We start from the raw sequence: 17,834 nt of genomic DNA, 5'->3' as shown, positions 1-17,834 counted from the left end.
GTCATGATTATACAGAGAAAGAACATGTAGTCAGCGCTGCAGAAATTAACTTAATTACCAAGAGCTCTGTCCATCCTTGGGTTGTTTTTGATGGGAGTGGGGGAAGGTCAGTGCACATTGATTTCCAAGCCTTGGGACACTGGCCCAGAGGTACTTGTGCATACCCTCATCATTGGTACCCGCAGAGGAGTTCTGGAACACAGGCTTACCTGCCCACTGTCTGCACACAATACTGACCAGCGAGCATGTCAACATGTTCATTTTTTTCAAACCACAATCAGCAATAGAACCCGAAGCACAAATGTTTTAAGTTGATGCCAAGAACCTCCTATTTTTTTTTATCTGATTTATTTTTGAGTGGCTCAGCATAAGTTGAAAGACTAAGTCAAACTTTCTGATGTTTTGTTATTTGTGCTGTCATTTCCCTAAAACCATATTTTAGCTTGATTTATTATATGAAGTTGTCTCTGCTGATATTTTTCAACCGATTTACATATTGTTTGCACTTCAGTGAGTATGATTTGAACTAATTCTAAGCTGCTTTGCGCCTTTGTTTTCAACTTGATGAAGTAACTTGTTAATAGAAGTGGCTTTCATAAATTTCAACGGTTTTTACTGCTAACTATGTAACGTGGTTATTGTTAAAATATTAACCTATGCAATTGTAACAGTTTAAAAGGTTTTTTTTATTTTTACCAAATGTACATGCTTGATTTATAGATGAAATATCCTCCAGTTGGGCCAAGTGCTCGATCCAAGTCTAACTATTGAACGAAATGTATTCAATAGTTGATGGTTAAAGCTCCAGAAATAAATGTTACATTGTATTACTCTCCTTTAAGGCCACAGAGTCAACGAGAAGAGTAGCAGGGTTTAGAAGATGGCACAGTTTATCCAGATGTTTAATAGTAGTAGTCATTCTTGGAGTCATTTTAATTTTCTTCTTCAGATGAGTTGAGATTTTAATGTGAACACTGTAATTGTGTATTCTGTGTATTTTTAGAATTGTGTTCTGTGAAACGATCCCTTCTTATCCATGATGAGTAGCAGATATAGAGATTGAGATAGATCAAAAGAACAAAGGAATTCACATTCCTTTCAGTTCAAGGGGAAATCTGTTTCCAAACAAGGCATCTTTATTGATTCATGCCCTGCTTCTAGGTCGGTATCTCCAACGAGTAGCTCGTGAGCTACAAGTGGCTCTCCAGCTCCCTGTCAGTAGCTCCCCTTTGCGCAGTCCAGCCTACTACTTTAGAAGCTTTTGCTTGGTTGAATCATTGTCTGTATACCAAAGTTAAAAAACTTTATTGTGAAGGAAAATACATGTATTTTCAGTAAGAGGTGTTCGGAGAAAAATGGTTGGATTTTGAAAACGTATTTAAAGCTATTATTTGAGTTGGAGAGATTTATTACTCACATTATTACCTTTGTGCCAGAGGCGCTACAGCTACTGCTGTTATGTATTACCCATTTAGAGGCATTCCAAATTGATAATGCTTTTTAGGTCGAGCCTAGAGCAGCGCATGCGCTGCTCTAGTAAAACGACCTCTTGGAATCGCTCTGGACTTTTAACACGCTAGTGCGTGTGAAAAGGCCTAAGGCTTGCAGTTACGAGCAGCAGCGCGCAGTGTGCAATCTGTCTGATTCCACACGCTCGCACACTACTTTCACTTCACGGTCACTTTAACTTTTCTAAAATTTGCATTCGGTTGTAAGCTGAAGTGAATCCAATGCTTGCCATCCTCTAATAAACGGAAACAGGGCTTGCAGTTAAGTTGCTTGTCAGTGTTGCTGTAGAATATGGTAATTTTGCACTGGAATCTATTTGAAATGTGTGCGCACATTGTTTTCAGAAGAAGATAATGGATAATACGCTCAAGTCAGCCTAGAACCTTGCTCCCCAGCACCAATGTACATAAAGATTGCAATTATGCCACATCCTCTTCAGTACATGCTAGTGGAAATCTCCTGCCTATGGCATCAACGGAAATAAACGATTATAGCAATACAAATAAACATTCACATATTTTTTCAAAATAACTTTATTATTTTGTGTCCAAATAAGGCAATTCGCATTATCAGAAAAACATTTTGCACTGAGCTGCTTTAAAGGGCTGCAAAACACCGATGTCCTGGCAGAACAGACACACTTTTATGGAACTGCAGCACTCTTCAAGAGGCACCGGCTTGGTTTTATTTGAAGAGCTTAAGGCAAACAGGAAACGTCACTTAGCATTGTTCTGCAAACTGTTAGCCTGTGAACTCTTTATGTAAAGAAAATACAAATGAATCCACATACCGAACAACAAATAACTGGGTCGTCGATGCTGCGTAAGCAGCTGCAGGGCGAATTTGGGAAGCTTTTGTACCTATTAAAATCGAGGATGCTGTTTTCATGGCTCTGGTTGTACTCAGAACCTTTACGGGTTCAGCTTAAGCACGCGCACGTACACAAACGCACCAAAACATAGCCTTGCGCTTCTCTTTTATAAATTGCTGTTTTCTTGTTTGAAGTGCCTGGCCGTGGAATTCAGATAAGGGTAATGTGGGTCAGTGCTGCCAGATATCAGGCAGCCAGGGTTTAAAATATTATCCCATGGTGAGCTCTCGGCACTGGCAATGTTGACAAACCAGATGTCCACAGTACTTTGGGTAACAAACAACTTCTCCGTTGGCAACATTAGACCATAATTGCAAAGTTACTTTTTCCCCAGTCATATAAACCACAAAAACACAAAACAAAAAAAGTGGTATAAATGCTTTTTCACAAAACAAGCATTGGCATAGCCAATAGGCCTCACCTTTGGTACCTTATAAGTATTTTAATTATGCAGCACAAGATCCTTGATGCAACATCAACTGTTGCATGGCTAAACACTTCTAATGTCCCAAAGGGGAGACCTATTGGCTATGCCAGTGCTTGTTACTTATCTGCTGGCGGCCCTGCCTAATGCACTGTTGTGATCACTGCTAACAATCTTGGATGGGTGGTCACTGCTACATCACTAATATAAGTAGCTCAGGATGATTTTCATTGAATATTAGGAGCTCTTATTAAGACCTCTAGCACTAATAGAAAACTTCAGATTGGTTTCCATTCAAGACAAAGGCAGCAATGCTCTTGAAGAACTTTATCTGTGACAGATTCGGAAGGCTATTACCTGGAAATCATTACAGGTGTTCTGCAGTGAGATTACTTTATGGATGGCCTGATATGCAGATAGGGCATGTGACTTGAAGAAATGTATTTGCTTGAAGGTTTGTAACTTTATTAGCTTTCTATTTATTGGTAATACTTTGAACTCTGCTCATCATATTAACTAAGTTGAAGTTTCACCGTAAAGTAAAGGCATTTCACCTTTTTTAGAGAAACTTCATTTCCACCAATGAAAACATGTTTACACCTTTAAGATTCGCTTCACAGAACTGGACACAACACATATTATGTGACTTTTCCCACTAGATGTATGCGATGGCACACTGGATGTTAGTGGTTGGCTGTTAGCTGTCTTTATTTGATTCAGTGGTTGCAAGCAGTTGACGTTGTTCCACAGGATGTTAGTGGTCACCTCTGCAACCCTGCGTGTATTTGTGGCCATCAGGGTGTTTCTGTCTAGAAGTACCTGACCTGTGTCACCTCTGAACGCTGTGTGCCCACCTGGGCCTTTGTTACCACTGACAGCAGTGTCCCGCCCTTTGGTCCTTGTTAACAATTTCCATTACTCCATGGCAGCTGGTGGTCATGGTGTTCTCTTCTCATCCATTGTTGGCAGTAACCATCCCTGAATTGCCTCTCATGGCAGTGTCCTTGTCAGCGTGACCCTGTTAGCACTATGCTTTTCTGATGCTTCCTGTTTGCAGTGTCCATCACCTTGTGGCTCCTGGTGGCTGTAACCTTCCTGCTGTTTTCTCTGGTGTTCTTCCTGGTGCTTGTTCCACGGTGCTTTTGTCCCATGCTGCCCCTGGGACAGTGCTTGTTCATGACTGGACTCTGTGTTAGTGTCTTTTCCTGTATGGGCCGAGCCCCTGGTGGCAGTGTGCTTTCCTGATGGTCCAATATAGTAAATGCTTTGGTCCCTGGGCACCGCTTTTGTGCAGTTATTGTTGGTGGGCATGTTCACTCTTCAGTAATCAGTAATATTACTTCTGTTATTTGTTTGTGTACTTGCTAGCTCTGCAGTAATTCAGTGTAATATATGTCTGTTAATTGGACAGTAATTAATTCTGTGAATCTGCTTGCTGTAAAGTAATTCAGTCCATATATTGCCGCCTTTAGGATTTGCCGGCCCCTGAAACGAAGAGACTGCGAACAGGAAGGAGCTCCTCTTGTTTAGCACCAGTGGACACGAAGGCTGGAGGAAGCCTTCCCAAGAAGAAAGTGACCTTTGACCCGAATCTGTCCTCAGAAGACAAGGAAGGAACGACAAAAACCATCCAGCCGGTTGCCAAGGGAGTGTCCCTCAAGGATATAGCAGATATTGTGGTTAAATATCTGACTCCGTTCTTCAAGAACGACCGCTTCGCTTCCAAGGTATGTGCTGTCTTCTCCCCTGTCTCACTTCATGGACCAGGTGCAGCGCTAGCCAACTGCAGCCAACATGGACGAGGCTTTGGGTAGCACTTACTTTGCCTCTCCATTGTGGCTACTGGAGAGGATCCTCAGCCAAGTTGGAATGTTGGTTTATAGACATTTAATTTTATTTTTTTTTAAAGCTATTTTTCAACTTGTAAAGGAAACCAAAGACTCATTCTGAGGTCATAAATGCAATCTATAAACCATAGAGAGCACAACATTGAAACATTGAGCAGTTTGGAACCTTTACACCATTTATAAGGCATCCAGGCGAATGTTCTAACAGCATGTCCTCTCAGCGGAGCACAGTTATATATCAGAAACATAACTCTGTTTTATCACATGTCCCCAGTAGGCATCACTCACCCACATAGATCAGTTGCTGCCATACCACAGACACCCTTTCATCCACAACCTGTAGGTGTTGTGTTTTTCTTGCCAGACCCTGGTGGGTCGTAACTATGCAGGCTACCCACTTGGATATCCATCTCTCACCTCGCAAGATACACCCCAAGAGGGTCCCATATATCTTCTGGCCGTAAGGTCATTCATTAGTTGCATTAAGGTGCCACTCTCAATACGATCATTGCATACCTTCAGGCCCTTAGACATTCATCGAGAGTGCTAGCTTTTCGTCTGCCTCAGTTCATGGCCACCCTCCGATTGGCGATTTTACATATCCCATAAGTGGTGTTTCCTCTAGGTGTTGATCTGTCATCTCTTCCAAAGCAGGACAGCCTGCCAGTAGTCATGAATGCTTTTTTCCATGCTAATTGTAAGAACCCAGCTTGTTCCTTCCTGCAACGTGTGCAACAGTGGTGGCGCATAGGGTTAATTTAATGTTATCAAGCTGGATACTATACGCCCTATGCAAAGATTTTAAGTGAAGTAGTTTATTCCAGTAATACAGGGATACAGGGTGCAACAGTATTTTTATTTGTCATCTGTTAGGGGTTTACCCAAGTCTGTTTTCCTCACCCGTCTGAACAGCTCTGCCGTACTCATCCGACACTGTGGCACACAGGCATACAGCTGAGACACCCAATATGTCATAACTAGAAAATTAATCAATTGCATGAAGTCAGTGTTTTGGAGCCTAGCATAAATAAAGAAGTCTAGGGTAGTATGGTTCCTCCATGATTTAAATTCCTTTAGTGTAAGGAAGTGCCCTTCCCTACATAGGTGACCAAATTCCAACAAAGTTATTTTAGTCGGTATCCCCTGTATCGTACGCTCCGTGGTGAGAGACACCATGGAGTTTTGGTGAAGTTGAAGAGCCGGTGAATATAAGAATGTGTTCCTCACTCTACATCACAGCAAGCGCTATGCCCAACTTGCAGCGCCCACAGTTTTGACTTCTCTCTGTGGCCTAGCCAAATCAGAGGGAGTATGGATGTCCGGGGAACTCCCTCAATTGGATCCTGTTTAGGAATAGGATAAAGGAGGCAGTCATCTGGGTGTGATACGAGTAGGCCCCGAAGTGGCATTGCCACACGTTTTAGTAAAGTTCGAGGTCTGGGACTCAAAACCACCCCGGTCATAGTGGAGTGCCTTCGTGCTCCAGCTTATCCTGGCAGCACTGTTGACTCAAAGCAGCTTAATCAGTAGGGTTTTGAGAGTGAAAAAGAAATGTCTATTGAGGGGGATGGGAATGTTCATAAATAGGTAAAGAAACTTGGGAAGGACCACCATTTTAAACAGTGCCACTCTACCTGCAAGAACGAACAAGAGTTTCATCCTGTTATCAACCGGCCATTGTAACTGATCTATGGCGGGCCACCACTCTATGTTGCCCTGCCCCCAGGTGTCAGAGTCCACAACCCAGGTATCAGGGTCCGCAACCCATCTAATAGGGGACTCTAACGGACACATCTCCGTACAGTTGGTATGCGGAAACATCCGTTTTATCCCAATTCCACTGCGCCTCCTAAGCTGCTGCTGAAAAATTGAGGTAAATGGATATTGTTGTACTCTGATGTGACAACGAGCTTTGCGCTCACACTAGTCTCAGGATAGTGTTGCAGTCGCAAAAAGTCAATAGGTGCACAATTATTTGCCGTGGGGATGCGCCATGGTGTGGCCATGGGCTCAGCAAACAATGCACTCTCTCAATTTATGTTGCAGGCTAAAATATCAGTGAGGACTTTTTCAATCTATAAAGCCATCCCATTCGTGTCAGTAGACTTGGCAACCTCCAAAATTCGCAAGATTGTTCTGTCTCGGCCTTGCCTCCAAATCCTCAGTATTCACTGTCACCACAAGAGTCCACTTCTCCAACTTAGCTCGTTTGGCCTTGGTTTCTGTTGGGTCGTTTTCTATGTCTGATCTCCGCTCTGCGCCGTCTAACCAGACCGAGTGCCGGCCCATCAACTCAGTGAAGCAGTCCAGTTGGATTGCCATGGCATCTATTTTAGCATCAATAGATTGAAGACTGGACTTAAGGTCTAATAATCGTGCAGCTGAGGTATCGCTAGTGCCCGGCGCATCCAACGTAGATGCATTGTGTCCATCCAGTGTGAGGTCCATGCGACATGGGGTTTTTCCCACATCAAAACACAGTTTGCCATATCTGGTGCCACCTTTCCCTGTTGCACCCAACCGTACCCTGAAAGGCCTAGATATGCCAACAAGTCACAGCCGTTTCCAGCCAATGGAGAGTAACTGCTAAGTGCCGAAGCCCACCATCTCCGGTGTTCTCCAAACAGTCAGTAAAAGAAGGGGGCTATTTAAACAAAGAATTGGAGCTGACGCAACCTGATTGCTTCAGGCAGAATTTATAGAAGACCCAATGATACCAGTGAGGAACTGGAGATATAGACACCAGGGCTCAAAATGCCTCAATTTTAAGTCCTTAAATGGAAATTAAGCGGAGTCCTGCCACCTAAGCAGAAGCTGGTCACACCGCAGGGTGGCTCCAACCCGCTGCACCTTGCAGCCAATCCGACCACTGCTGCAAAGGCATCTCAGTCTGCGGCTCCCCTTCCAAGGCTGGCTACAGCGCCCCACAGCCATGGAGGTGCATGCTGGTCTCCATTCACTCTGAAGATGTGGGTCTTCTTTGTTGTGGGTAGCCTGGCGCCAGCCCAGAACACAGAGCTAGGAGATGCAGCCGCTAAAGTCCCAGAGGTAGATAGCGCGGGCCACGTGCCGGTACAACCTCAAAGAGCGGCATATCACCTGGCAGCAAAAGCAGGGGTCTTGCCCGACATGGCAGGCCGGAAGAGAGGACAGCCTCCGGCTCAACAGTGCCCCCGCCATGACCGAGCCTCCAAGGCACAGTGCCCCCTGTAGGCCGCAATCTTCCATCGGCAGCAGCCCCCACACCACAGCCAGGCAGAGCTCTCTCCCTGTTGCCCCTGGTCACCATTCCACCTCTGCCAGCATCCTACAGCTTTCGGGGGCAGCAGAGCTAGGTAACAGTAAGGGTGGTAGAATACCCTGATACCATTTGTGTTGGGGGTGCCATGCAACTGCCACGGATAAGATGTGCCACTCGGTGCTCCCTGCTAGGCCGCCATCTTGGTTGCCTGCGTGACCATGCCCCCCTAATCCCTTTATAGGCATTTTTATTGCATGCAGTCATCCATTATTATGAACTTGTCGCTCTATCACCTTTCTAGAGTGGGTCTCCAACAGGTCAACCACGAGCTACCAATAGCTCTCAGGCTGCCTCTTAGTAACTGGCACATGATGATTAACTGTCACCTGATTTGCCAAGATGCAGCTGCCTAAATGCTATGCATCACTTTAAAACACAGTGAAACGCTTTCTGTGGGGCCTAAGAATTGGAAAATGCAGAAAGATGTAGTTCACTCTCTTCTGGAAAATTCTTTTTTCTTTCTTTTTATTCAATTTTTATTCTTTTGTTACTTGTTTCCTTATTTCGCTATTTTTTGGTTTCTTTTTCTCCTTTCTACTTCTTTCTCTATTTAGTTAGTATTTTCTTTTGTCTTGTGCTTACTTTCACTCTCAACTCATTTTCTTTTGGTCTTTCTACTTTCTGTCCATTCTCCTTCCTTCTTTCTTCTTTCATTCTCAACTTCTCTTCTTTGTATTCTTTCTTTATTTTTCCTGTCTTTCTTTTTCAATTTCTTGTGGTTTTCCTTTGACTGTTTTGTTTCTTTTTCTCTTATCCTCTTCTACTTCTCTCCTTTTCCCCTCCTTTCCTTTTGTTACTTTCTTTTTTCTTCCTCTTTCATTTCTCAATCCTTTCTCCCCTTTCCTGCTTTTCTTTCTTTTACTCTTTTTTTCCCTGTTATTTTTTTTTTAATATCTTATTTTTTCCTCTCATTTATTTGACTGTTTCTTTCTAACTTTTTTCTTCCTCTTTTTCCTTCTCGTCTTGAATTCTACTGGGTTTACTTTTCTCTTGCCCGACTTGCTCTTTTCTTGTTCTTATCTTATTCTACCTTTCTTTTTCTTTCCTCCTCTTTCACTTCTGTTTCTTTCTTTGCTCTTTTCCTCCTTTATTTCCCCTTTCTCCTTTGTTTAGCTTCTGTTTTTCTTCCTTTCCTTTTTCTTGTCTTATTCTTTCTCCTTGTTAATCTGCCTTTTCTCATCTCTTCTTCTCTCCTTTTTGTTTCTATTTCTATTATCCTATACTTTCTTCTTCTTTCTTCTTCTCTTCTCTCTTATGATCTCAGTTTTCTTCCCTTTCTCAAGCTTTTACCCTACTTTTCTCTCTCTTTCTCTCATTCACTTCTCATTGTTTATTCCTACTTTTATCTTTCATATCTTTTCTTTCTCTCACTGGTTTTGTCAATTCCTTTCTTTTCTTCTTCCTCGCATTTCTCTCCTTACGTTCTTCTTCATTGGCTTTTGCTTCCTTTCTCATCTCCTTTCTTTTTCCTCACATTTCACTTTCTTTCCCTCTTTCTTTTTATTTCTCCCTCTTCTTTTCTCTTCCTTTCTTTCTCTCCATCGTGGCTTCTTAAATCAACCTCTTCATGGAATAATTTGTGTGTCGTCATTTTCTTATTGCTGTACAGTGTGGTGGTCACTGCCGAGATATGTTTAGTTGTAGCCTATGACTGAAATGGGCTGATGCATTGCTGCATAATGTCTGCTTTAGTAAACGGAGGAAAAGTGTGAGTGACGCAACAACAATATATACCTGTTTATTAAAATCAAGAGGTCTTGCCTAACGTCTGACCTAAAAACAGATAGCCAAGGGGAGAGGTGTGCTGCTAGACCTGGAATATGTGGGATGAGGGCAGTATATTTCGGCAGGGAACATCGCAGTGCAGAAGTGCATTTGGAATGAATCTTATGCAGAACCGTAAGCTGCTTTCGGGTAGTAGTGCACACATTTTTATGAGCTGTTCAACATTTTATAAATCCATGCTTATTTATTCATTGCTTAGGCACTCTATGGGCTGCAGAAAGAAATGCAAATCTGCGTGCACTACAACTGTGTTTTAGCGTACTTAAAACACATTAGAGGTGGTGATTTATCACAACACTACAGTATGATGGTGGGTGTATCAAATAGTTTCCCCACAAGTTAGAAATGTCTGCTGGTATTATTTATAAGCGAATTTCAGCTCCAGTCAACTGCATTACAAAATTTTATTTTTAATATATATGTCCAATAATAGATCAAAAGTGACATCTGTTTTTGCCTTACCTGATATTGCATTTTTAAATTATTAAAGGAGCTAGAAATGTACTGAATAATTCATATTTGTCGGGACTGGGGCAGAGCATGCTAATCTGCACTCCCTGAGCACCAGGAAGACCGAGTCCTCAGAAGGTGGACAAGCGACAACATTTATGGGTCATCACAGCAAGGACTATGTAGAACTCTTAATTGAAAGGAGGCGTCTAGGCTGGCCAGTCAAAGAGAGGGCATTGGCATAGGTCAGACGGAAGCCCATCCGTACCGTAATCAAAGTATAGGATTGTTCAGAGACTCCTCTTTAATCTTTGTTCTTCATGCTGCATAACACCCTTCTCCTATTTCTCATGCATAGGAATTGTTCAAGGCCTTCGCCAGGCAGCTCACCCACTTCCTGTCCAGTGAGAAGAAACCCCTGCGGAAGAATGGTGAGATGTCCTCTGGGTCTGCATAGTAGTGTTGGGGCATTAAAGAGAATTTCTTGCATTTCAAATTCATAGAACAGTGACACTTTCCAAACCGCACACTGTTTCTGGGATAGGGTGGCATAATTCAACACTGCACACCATTCCTGGATAAGTTGTGCCAGCTCCAGCGTTCTATCTACACAGTGGTGATGCATGCTGCACGAGCAGTGCACAGTGTTCTAGATTGGGAGTAGGGAGACATACCACAGCTGTGCAGTGTTCTTGAGTCAGTGATGCATCTTAGGGCTGTGAAATGTTTTCGAGGAAGAAGGCCACTTCAGGAAAGTGCTGCGTTTAGAGTAGCGACATCTGTCTAGGACAGAATGGGTTATTGCAGTAGTGAAATCCCTCGAACTGTGCCGTGTACTGAGGCAAGCAAAGGCTTTGCAAGCAATGTGGGTTTCGAAATCTAGGCAGTTTGTCACCATCCAGAGCCAGTCAAATGGGCAGGAATATGCCTTAGCATTTACCTTCTTTATTAAATTTGGCACTGCGTGCGTAAACTGTAAGTGGTCTGTGCCTTGCAGTGCGACAGAAGGTGGAAAGAAGTGATAGGGGATTTTCATATATGTATTGCAGTTATTCAGGTTTGACAAAATATGCATTTCATATCTGATAGAGACATCTAGCCGCAGATTCTTTAACTTCGAATATCTCCCCAGGCGTCAGACTGGATCCGGAAAATCCTTTTCCTCAGCAATACCTCTACACGCAGGGAGGCAGCGTAGCCCGGCTCCGTCCTGACGTCGTCCGCGGAAGTGACGTCACTGGAGCCATTATGCCCCTCCCGATGTGCTGACGTCAGTTTTCTTCTTTTCTGCGTCCTAATGCAAAACCGGGAAAGTGATACCTCTGGCCTGTTTTTCTTATCTTCAGGCTTTCTCGATGCCTTTTTGTGTCGAGGAACAGTGTGTTCGATGCCTGCGGGCTATAAGTCGTGCCGGTCCTGCTAGTGACAGATGTCAGTGACGGATGAAATCTGTATGTGGTGCTTGAGCGAGCTCCACGACTCCGTGGAGTGTGACACTTGCCGCCAGCTGCGGCTGAAATCCCTTTGGGAACGCCGCATGAAGCTGCTGTCTGCCCTGATGTCCCTAACGGACCCCTCGCGACACGGGTCTCCCTCTCCAGCAGAGACGCTCACATGGCGCCAGTCCTCACACAAGGACGTTCCTGTTCGGGGCAGGTCCCACTACCGTTGCCGTCATTCGCCTACCTCGGGTAAGCTCAAACGGAAGTCGCGGAAATCGTCGTCTTCGCGGGGACATCATGTTGGGGCCTGCGGTTCCCGGTCTTTGCCAGACTCTGGCCCCCAGGATTCGGGCCCTGCATATCCCCTGTTTCCGGGTACTGGGGCGACTCAACCTCAGTTTGAAGACTACTGCAGGGCCCTGCAGTCCTTTCTTGCTTTGTTCCCCCTCCCTGTTGCGCCTTAGGGCCCCACAGTGGGGGTAGAGACTCAGGTTGGGACTCCGCCGGCGGCCCCTGAGAGGCAGGTCCCTCTGTTCCATTCCGGAACAGTCTCTTCTGTATTCTGTGTATATTTGTCGTATTGGTGCACACAGTTTGTGCTCTACGTTCTTTCTTGTGGCTCAAACACTGTCAGGGGTTCTTGCCTATGGCGAGGTAAATTTACGCCGGCTCAGTCTCGGCTGTGTGTTGCCTCCTACCCCACTTCCCTAGCGGGGTCTCCGGACCCTTGCTTCTTGCAGGACAGGGGCCTTAATTCTTCATAGGGTGGCTCTTGTCTATATCTTTCTGCCACCGGATCTGTGCTCCACCCCAGCTGTTTCTCCGGGTGTGGTTTCCTACTCACATTGGTAGCACTGGTGGTAAACTCCCCACCAGCTGTTTTTCTGGGGGTGAGTTCTTACTCCCATTTCTGGAAAAGTTGCTTCTTTAGGTAGCATTACTGTGCATGTCTTCTTGGCATTCTCCTTGTTGGTAGACGGTGTCAGTCTATGGTGATGTGTGCTTCTGGTGACAGGCTTCTGTCTGTGCCTTTTCTCAATCCCTTACTGACAGTCTCGTGGTCTAGGTTACCGCCTACCTCACGGGAGACCAGGTTTCTGCCCCCTCGGGGCACTGTTGTTTTTTTTTCAGCATTCTGTGACTGTTCTGCCGCTCACCGGTACAGTGGTACCAATTGAGCGACTCCCCTGTTTAGGGTTTTGTCCCTTCATGTATGTGTGGCAACATTCCTGTCTCGTTGTAGATTCTACACGCCACAGGGTGCTCGCATACTAGGTTCTTTTTGCCCTAGTATCTGGCCTTCATGCTCACTCTTTCCTTCGGGATCAAGTCTCCTATGTGTTCCTGGCTTGCAGGTTGTCCCCTCACGATGGTACCTTTTGGTACCTTTGGCTGCATGCCTACCTACTGAGCTTTTGCTCCATGGTTACTCTTTTGTCTCTGTGACACTAGACTCTGGGTTCGGCCCTGCCACTGTTGTCGCATGTCCTGGGTGGTACACATTTCATGTGTTTTTTTCTTACACATACCGGCCTCCTGTTGTGGCTCCAGTTCTTGGCCAGACGGTCTTCGGACTGTCCCCTGTACCGTTTTGGTATTCGCTGTGGTGTATGTTCAGGCGGTTTGCTCTACCGTTGTCATGTTCCTTACAGAGTTTTCTGGGTCTAATGTCAGTTACCCTGACATTGCTGTTCCCACCGTGTTTCGTCCAGTCTTTTGACGAATATGTTCTTCTGGAACTTGGTCGTTGTTTTGCAGACCCTCCTCCTATGGGGTGTGGCTTTGGTATCTATTCTAAGTTAAGGAATCTGTGGCTAGATGCCTCTATCAGATGGAAGAATTACTTACCTTCGGTAACGATATATCTGGTAGAGACAGAGTCTAGCCGCAGATTCCTTTAACGCCCTCCCATCCTCCCCGCTCTGTGAAAGCCTTTTCATATGTTGTTTTTCCACCTAGCCCCACCTTTTCTTGTGACCTTGATCTTTCGGAGGTGTGCGCTCGCACCTCACACTGGGGCAGGGTGTGTTCAGCGTGGGGCCCTTCAGCCTCCCCTCGGTCCTAGTGTTTTCGAGCCATTTGGCTCTCCACTCAGTCCACATTTTTAGATGGTTAAGGTCTATACTTTTCACTGCCTTCTCTTGGTGCTCCACCTGTGTTCTCCAAGTGTGGCATTATTCTGTTTTCAATTTCGACCCACCGTCCATGCTGTGCCTCCATCTTTCTATGGCAGTCGATTGGGTTAGGTTCTCTTTTGTGCTACAGTCATTCAATCTCTGGAGGGTGTGTGTAGTGAACTTTCTGGTGGTTATTCACTTCTACTCACTTGTCTTGCAACATGTTGCTTCAATATGGTGGTTCTTTTCATTTACCTCCTGTGGTGACAAGCTGTGTCTGGCTTGTCCTATCTTTTGTGCCGCGGCTGTTACCCCTCGAGGTGGGCACGGCTTGGCAATTTGTTGGGCCCTTGCTTGCAGCAAGTGCTCTGTAAGCTCCCTTTAGTCCCAACGGGTACTGGGTGCTTTTTCAACTTCCTATAGTTTCTCTTTTTTTTTGTTACTTATTGTTGTTGTTTTAACGATTTTGCTCTTTTTTAACACACACTGTTCCTATGCTATCGCAGTTTTTGCATGGCTCTGTGTTGTGGCGTGGAAAAGTTTCTTGTAAAAAGACTGACATCAGCACGCCGGAAGGGGCATGTATGGCTCCATTTATGTCACTTCAGTGGAAGATGTCAGGACGGAGCCGGATGCCGCCGCCTCCCGGCTTGCAGAGATATTGCTGGGGAAAAAAGATTTTCCGGATCCTGTCTGACGCCTGGGGAGATATTCTAAGTTAAGGAATCTGCGGCTAGACTGTGTCTCTACAAGATATATCGTTATCGAAGGTAAGTAACTCTTCTGCCTAGAATAGAGACATATCTGTTTATTGGGGCATTTCCCAAGAGGCTCTGAAAGGCTTGAGGTTCATTTTGTGTCAGCGAGAGCCTGATACCACCCAGTCCTACTATCCTTTCTGAGGTAACTGCCTATTGGGAAATCTAAGACTACAGTTGATGCTTTAATTTAAACTCAAGTGTTTGAAGCCGTCTTTTCTGACATATGTCCATCTCTTCCTCTCTGAACTTCTCTTGCACCACAATCTACTCTCCACTTTACCCTCTACAACCTTTTTGCCTTCCACTTTGATTTCATCTTCTCCCACAAACTGTCACCTCTTTTCATGCACTCTGTCTCTGTTCTTTACCTTTTGCCCTTCCGCTGTTGTACCTTTCTGACACCTCCCCTCGGTTCATTGCTTTCACTTTTACTCTTGCCACTTCTGTCCTTTCTTCCTCCTTTTTCATTTTTCTATTTTATCCTTCAATATCCTCCTCATCTCCTCTTCCCTATATTCCCTTCTCCTACCCATTCGCTCTGTTCCCCATTCCCAATTTACTGCCGATTTTCTATTTCTCCCCTGATCAATTTGTTAATAATTTGGCTCTTTTCTGCATCCTGTCCCCATTTCCCAATCCCTAAACTCCACCCTTCCTTCTCTTCTTCCTGATTCTCTTCCTACTTATTCATTCCCTTCTTTTCTCCATTTGTGTTTCTCCATTCTTTCTTCTCTCCCATCTTTCTTTCTTCCCACTTCTAACTTCCCTTTTTTTCGTTCATTTTACATCTTCCGTTCTTGCTCCCCCTCTTCCCTCCTACCCACGTTTGTCTGTCTTTGTTCATTTCCTCTCATGTTACCTGGGTGCCTGTTCTTTCTCCTTTCCTCCTCCATCCCCTTTCTCTCCATTCCCTTTCTGTCCATTCTCCTTCCTTCTCATTTCCTTTTTTCCACTTATTTTCCCTCATTTCATCCTTGTCATTGTCCCCTTTCTTTCCATCATTCCTTTCTTTCGTTTCCTCTCCCTTTCTTGAACAATTTTTCGTTCCTTCCACTCCACTTTGTTCCTTGTCCCCTTTTTTCTTCTCTTCCTCCACCTCCTACACCATTGCCTCCTTTATTCCTTCATCTTCTCACTTTTATCAACTTTTTGTCCTCCAGTGAAAGAAGACGCCCATCGACTGATTAAGAAGTTTTTCAAGACCCGAGCGAAGTGTGAGAGTGAGGAAGACTGGCAAGAGGTGCTAGTATCTGATGCCCAATAGACCAGCCTGGGTTCATACTCTAGCCACATCATGTCCAGTGGACCACAATTAAAATTGCTTTGGAAAGTGTCTGTCCCGGACTTCTTTCTGGACTCCGGAGACTTGCGGCCTCACGCTAGCCTCTGCCAGTGCCAGCAAGACATGCAATCTAGTGGATAATGCCATTGTTGTTTCAACTTTTTGGTTCAACTGGATATGGTGAATGACAGTCACACCGGATTCTCCTCGGTGTTGAAGATCTGCTCTGGAGCTACGGTTAAAGCTAGTAATGCAACTTGTGAAGACCAGCCTCTTCGATGCAGCAAGAAGTTACAATATACAGATGTTACAGTGCTAGTAGTGGTAGTGCATCTTGTGAAGACCTGCCACCTGTGGCCACTGCTGGTGCTGGTGACACGTCATGTGAAGATCTGCTTCTTGCAGATACTGTTAGTGCTAGTAGTGCACCTTGTGAAGTCCTGCCCCCAGGCCACTGCTTGTGAAGACCTACTGCATTGCACCATTTCTACTGCAGTTTGTGAAGCCCTGCCCTACTAGTTCTGGGAGTGCACCTAGTGAAGCCCTGCCCTACCATGTATGGATACTGCACCGCTAGTTCTGGTAAGACATCTTGTTATGTCTCTGTAGTCATTGCATCTCCCACAGCAGCTACCCTTGGTTCTGGTAATGGATGTTGTGAAGATCTACTCTTAGGGACTGCTGGAGGTGGCTATGTACAGACTCTGCAAAGCTCCGCTGGCAGTGTGCAGATCCTGGATCTTGTGAAAAGCCCCCCTACAGTCACAGTCCACCCTAGGCAGTGTACGGACACTGCTTCTTCTGAAGACTTGCTCTAGTCCCAGACAGTGCATAGATACTGTACTTTGTTACGAACCCTACTGCAGTCACAGCCCTTCCTGGGCAGTGCACTTTAGATTGGGTAGGAACACAATTGGGAGTTCTTTTACAGCCTTGTCACCTCCTTAGTTCCCCAGATAGTCTTTTGTGGACTTGATACTTTCATGCTTTACAAGCCTTAAGTTAAAAACTCTACTGGGGAGCCTAGTGCAATCCCCACAGCTCAGGGAGTCGTCAATGTTCCTCTTTAGCAGGGAACTGATATTTCTGTTATGAATGTTCATTTTGAATGTCGCTCATTTAGTGCCTATTAGTATTTATTCTCAGGAAAGAGAACGTGTTGGTGTTGACATAGGAGCCAACCATCCATTGGTCATGTTCAAACTTCAGATGTGCTGTTTTCACAAAAATCACCATTCCGTGCTAGAGGTTTGTCATGGTTTGTATCTCCATATGGCTTGGAGATCGTCATTAGCTGCCACCATACATTAATGTGCGTGAAACAAGAAGATATGGAATCAATAACACAATAAGGAAGTCTTTGTCATGAAAAATACTCAATAAAATGATATGTTCCCCTTTTTCCTCTCTTGTAATTTGACTTGATTTAGTTGTTCTGCTGAATTTCATCATATTCACCCGAGACATCCAGGCATTCCCAGTTCCTTGTGTAATCAGAGGAATTTGATTTTGGTTTGATTTTATTTCTTATAAAGCGCAATGGTTACCAGGAAGGTTTCATGACTTGAAGGGACAAAACCATCAAAGGAAGGAAAAGGGCAGCACAGTGGACGTTTTCAGCGCCCTTAAAAAAGCGTTATGTGGCTCAATTGTTCTTAGTTGCAGTGGCAGTATATTGGATAGTTTAGTGCCCCATAGTCTGAGTCATTACCTGCTGGCATGATCATGTTTAATTATGGCTACTGCAAGCCAGCGAAAGTCTGTATCAGAGAGACATGATCCTATTTTTGTAAATGGTAAATAAGATGAACAGCTTCTTTCTGAATGCATTGCACCTTTCCTTAGGGGTAGGTTGAGAAGCTAACATGCAGACTGATATGTCTTGAAGGTGAGCAAGTAGCTCTCACTGAAGCACTGGTGAGGTAGGACACATCTAAATACATACAGCGTTTAAAAAGAGTCACTTTAGACAGCCTTTACCTGTTAATTTGTGTAGAGCTCTTTTTAAAGCCAGTGATACCCAGGGATTTGTCCTTAGGAAGTGG

The 17,834-nt window shown here is 44.7% G+C and overlaps 1 protein-coding gene across 3 annotated transcripts in view; it reads left to right on the top strand.

Annotated features, from left to right (window-relative positions):
- Positions 1-17,191, top strand: part of RECQL5 (RecQ like helicase 5) — a 912,465-nt gene extending 895,274 nt beyond the window's left edge. For 2 of the 3 annotated variants that reach the window (XM_078654536.1, XM_078654535.1), the window contains exons 18-20: positions 4,277-4,531; positions 10,546-10,618; positions 15,668-15,905. In XM_078654536.1, coding sequence (XP_078510662.1) covers positions 4,277-4,531; positions 10,546-10,618; positions 15,668-15,771 — 432 coding nt within the window. In that variant the 3' untranslated portion in view covers positions 15,772-15,905. Of the gene's footprint in view, positions 1-4,276; positions 4,532-10,545; positions 10,619-15,667 lie in introns of all 3 variants that reach the window. The other variant, XM_078654534.1, reaches the window with a different exon arrangement.
- Positions 17,192-17,834: the final 643 nt, after the last annotated feature.

This window comes from Lissotriton helveticus, chromosome 7, assembly GCF_964261635.1.
Source record: "Lissotriton helveticus chromosome 7, aLisHel1.1, whole genome shotgun sequence".
Classification (NCBI taxonomy): Eukaryota; Metazoa; Chordata; class Amphibia; order Caudata; family Salamandridae; genus Lissotriton; species Lissotriton helveticus.
The sequence above is the reverse complement of the archived record's forward strand: the minus strand, read 5'-3'. Positions and strand labels throughout refer to the sequence as shown.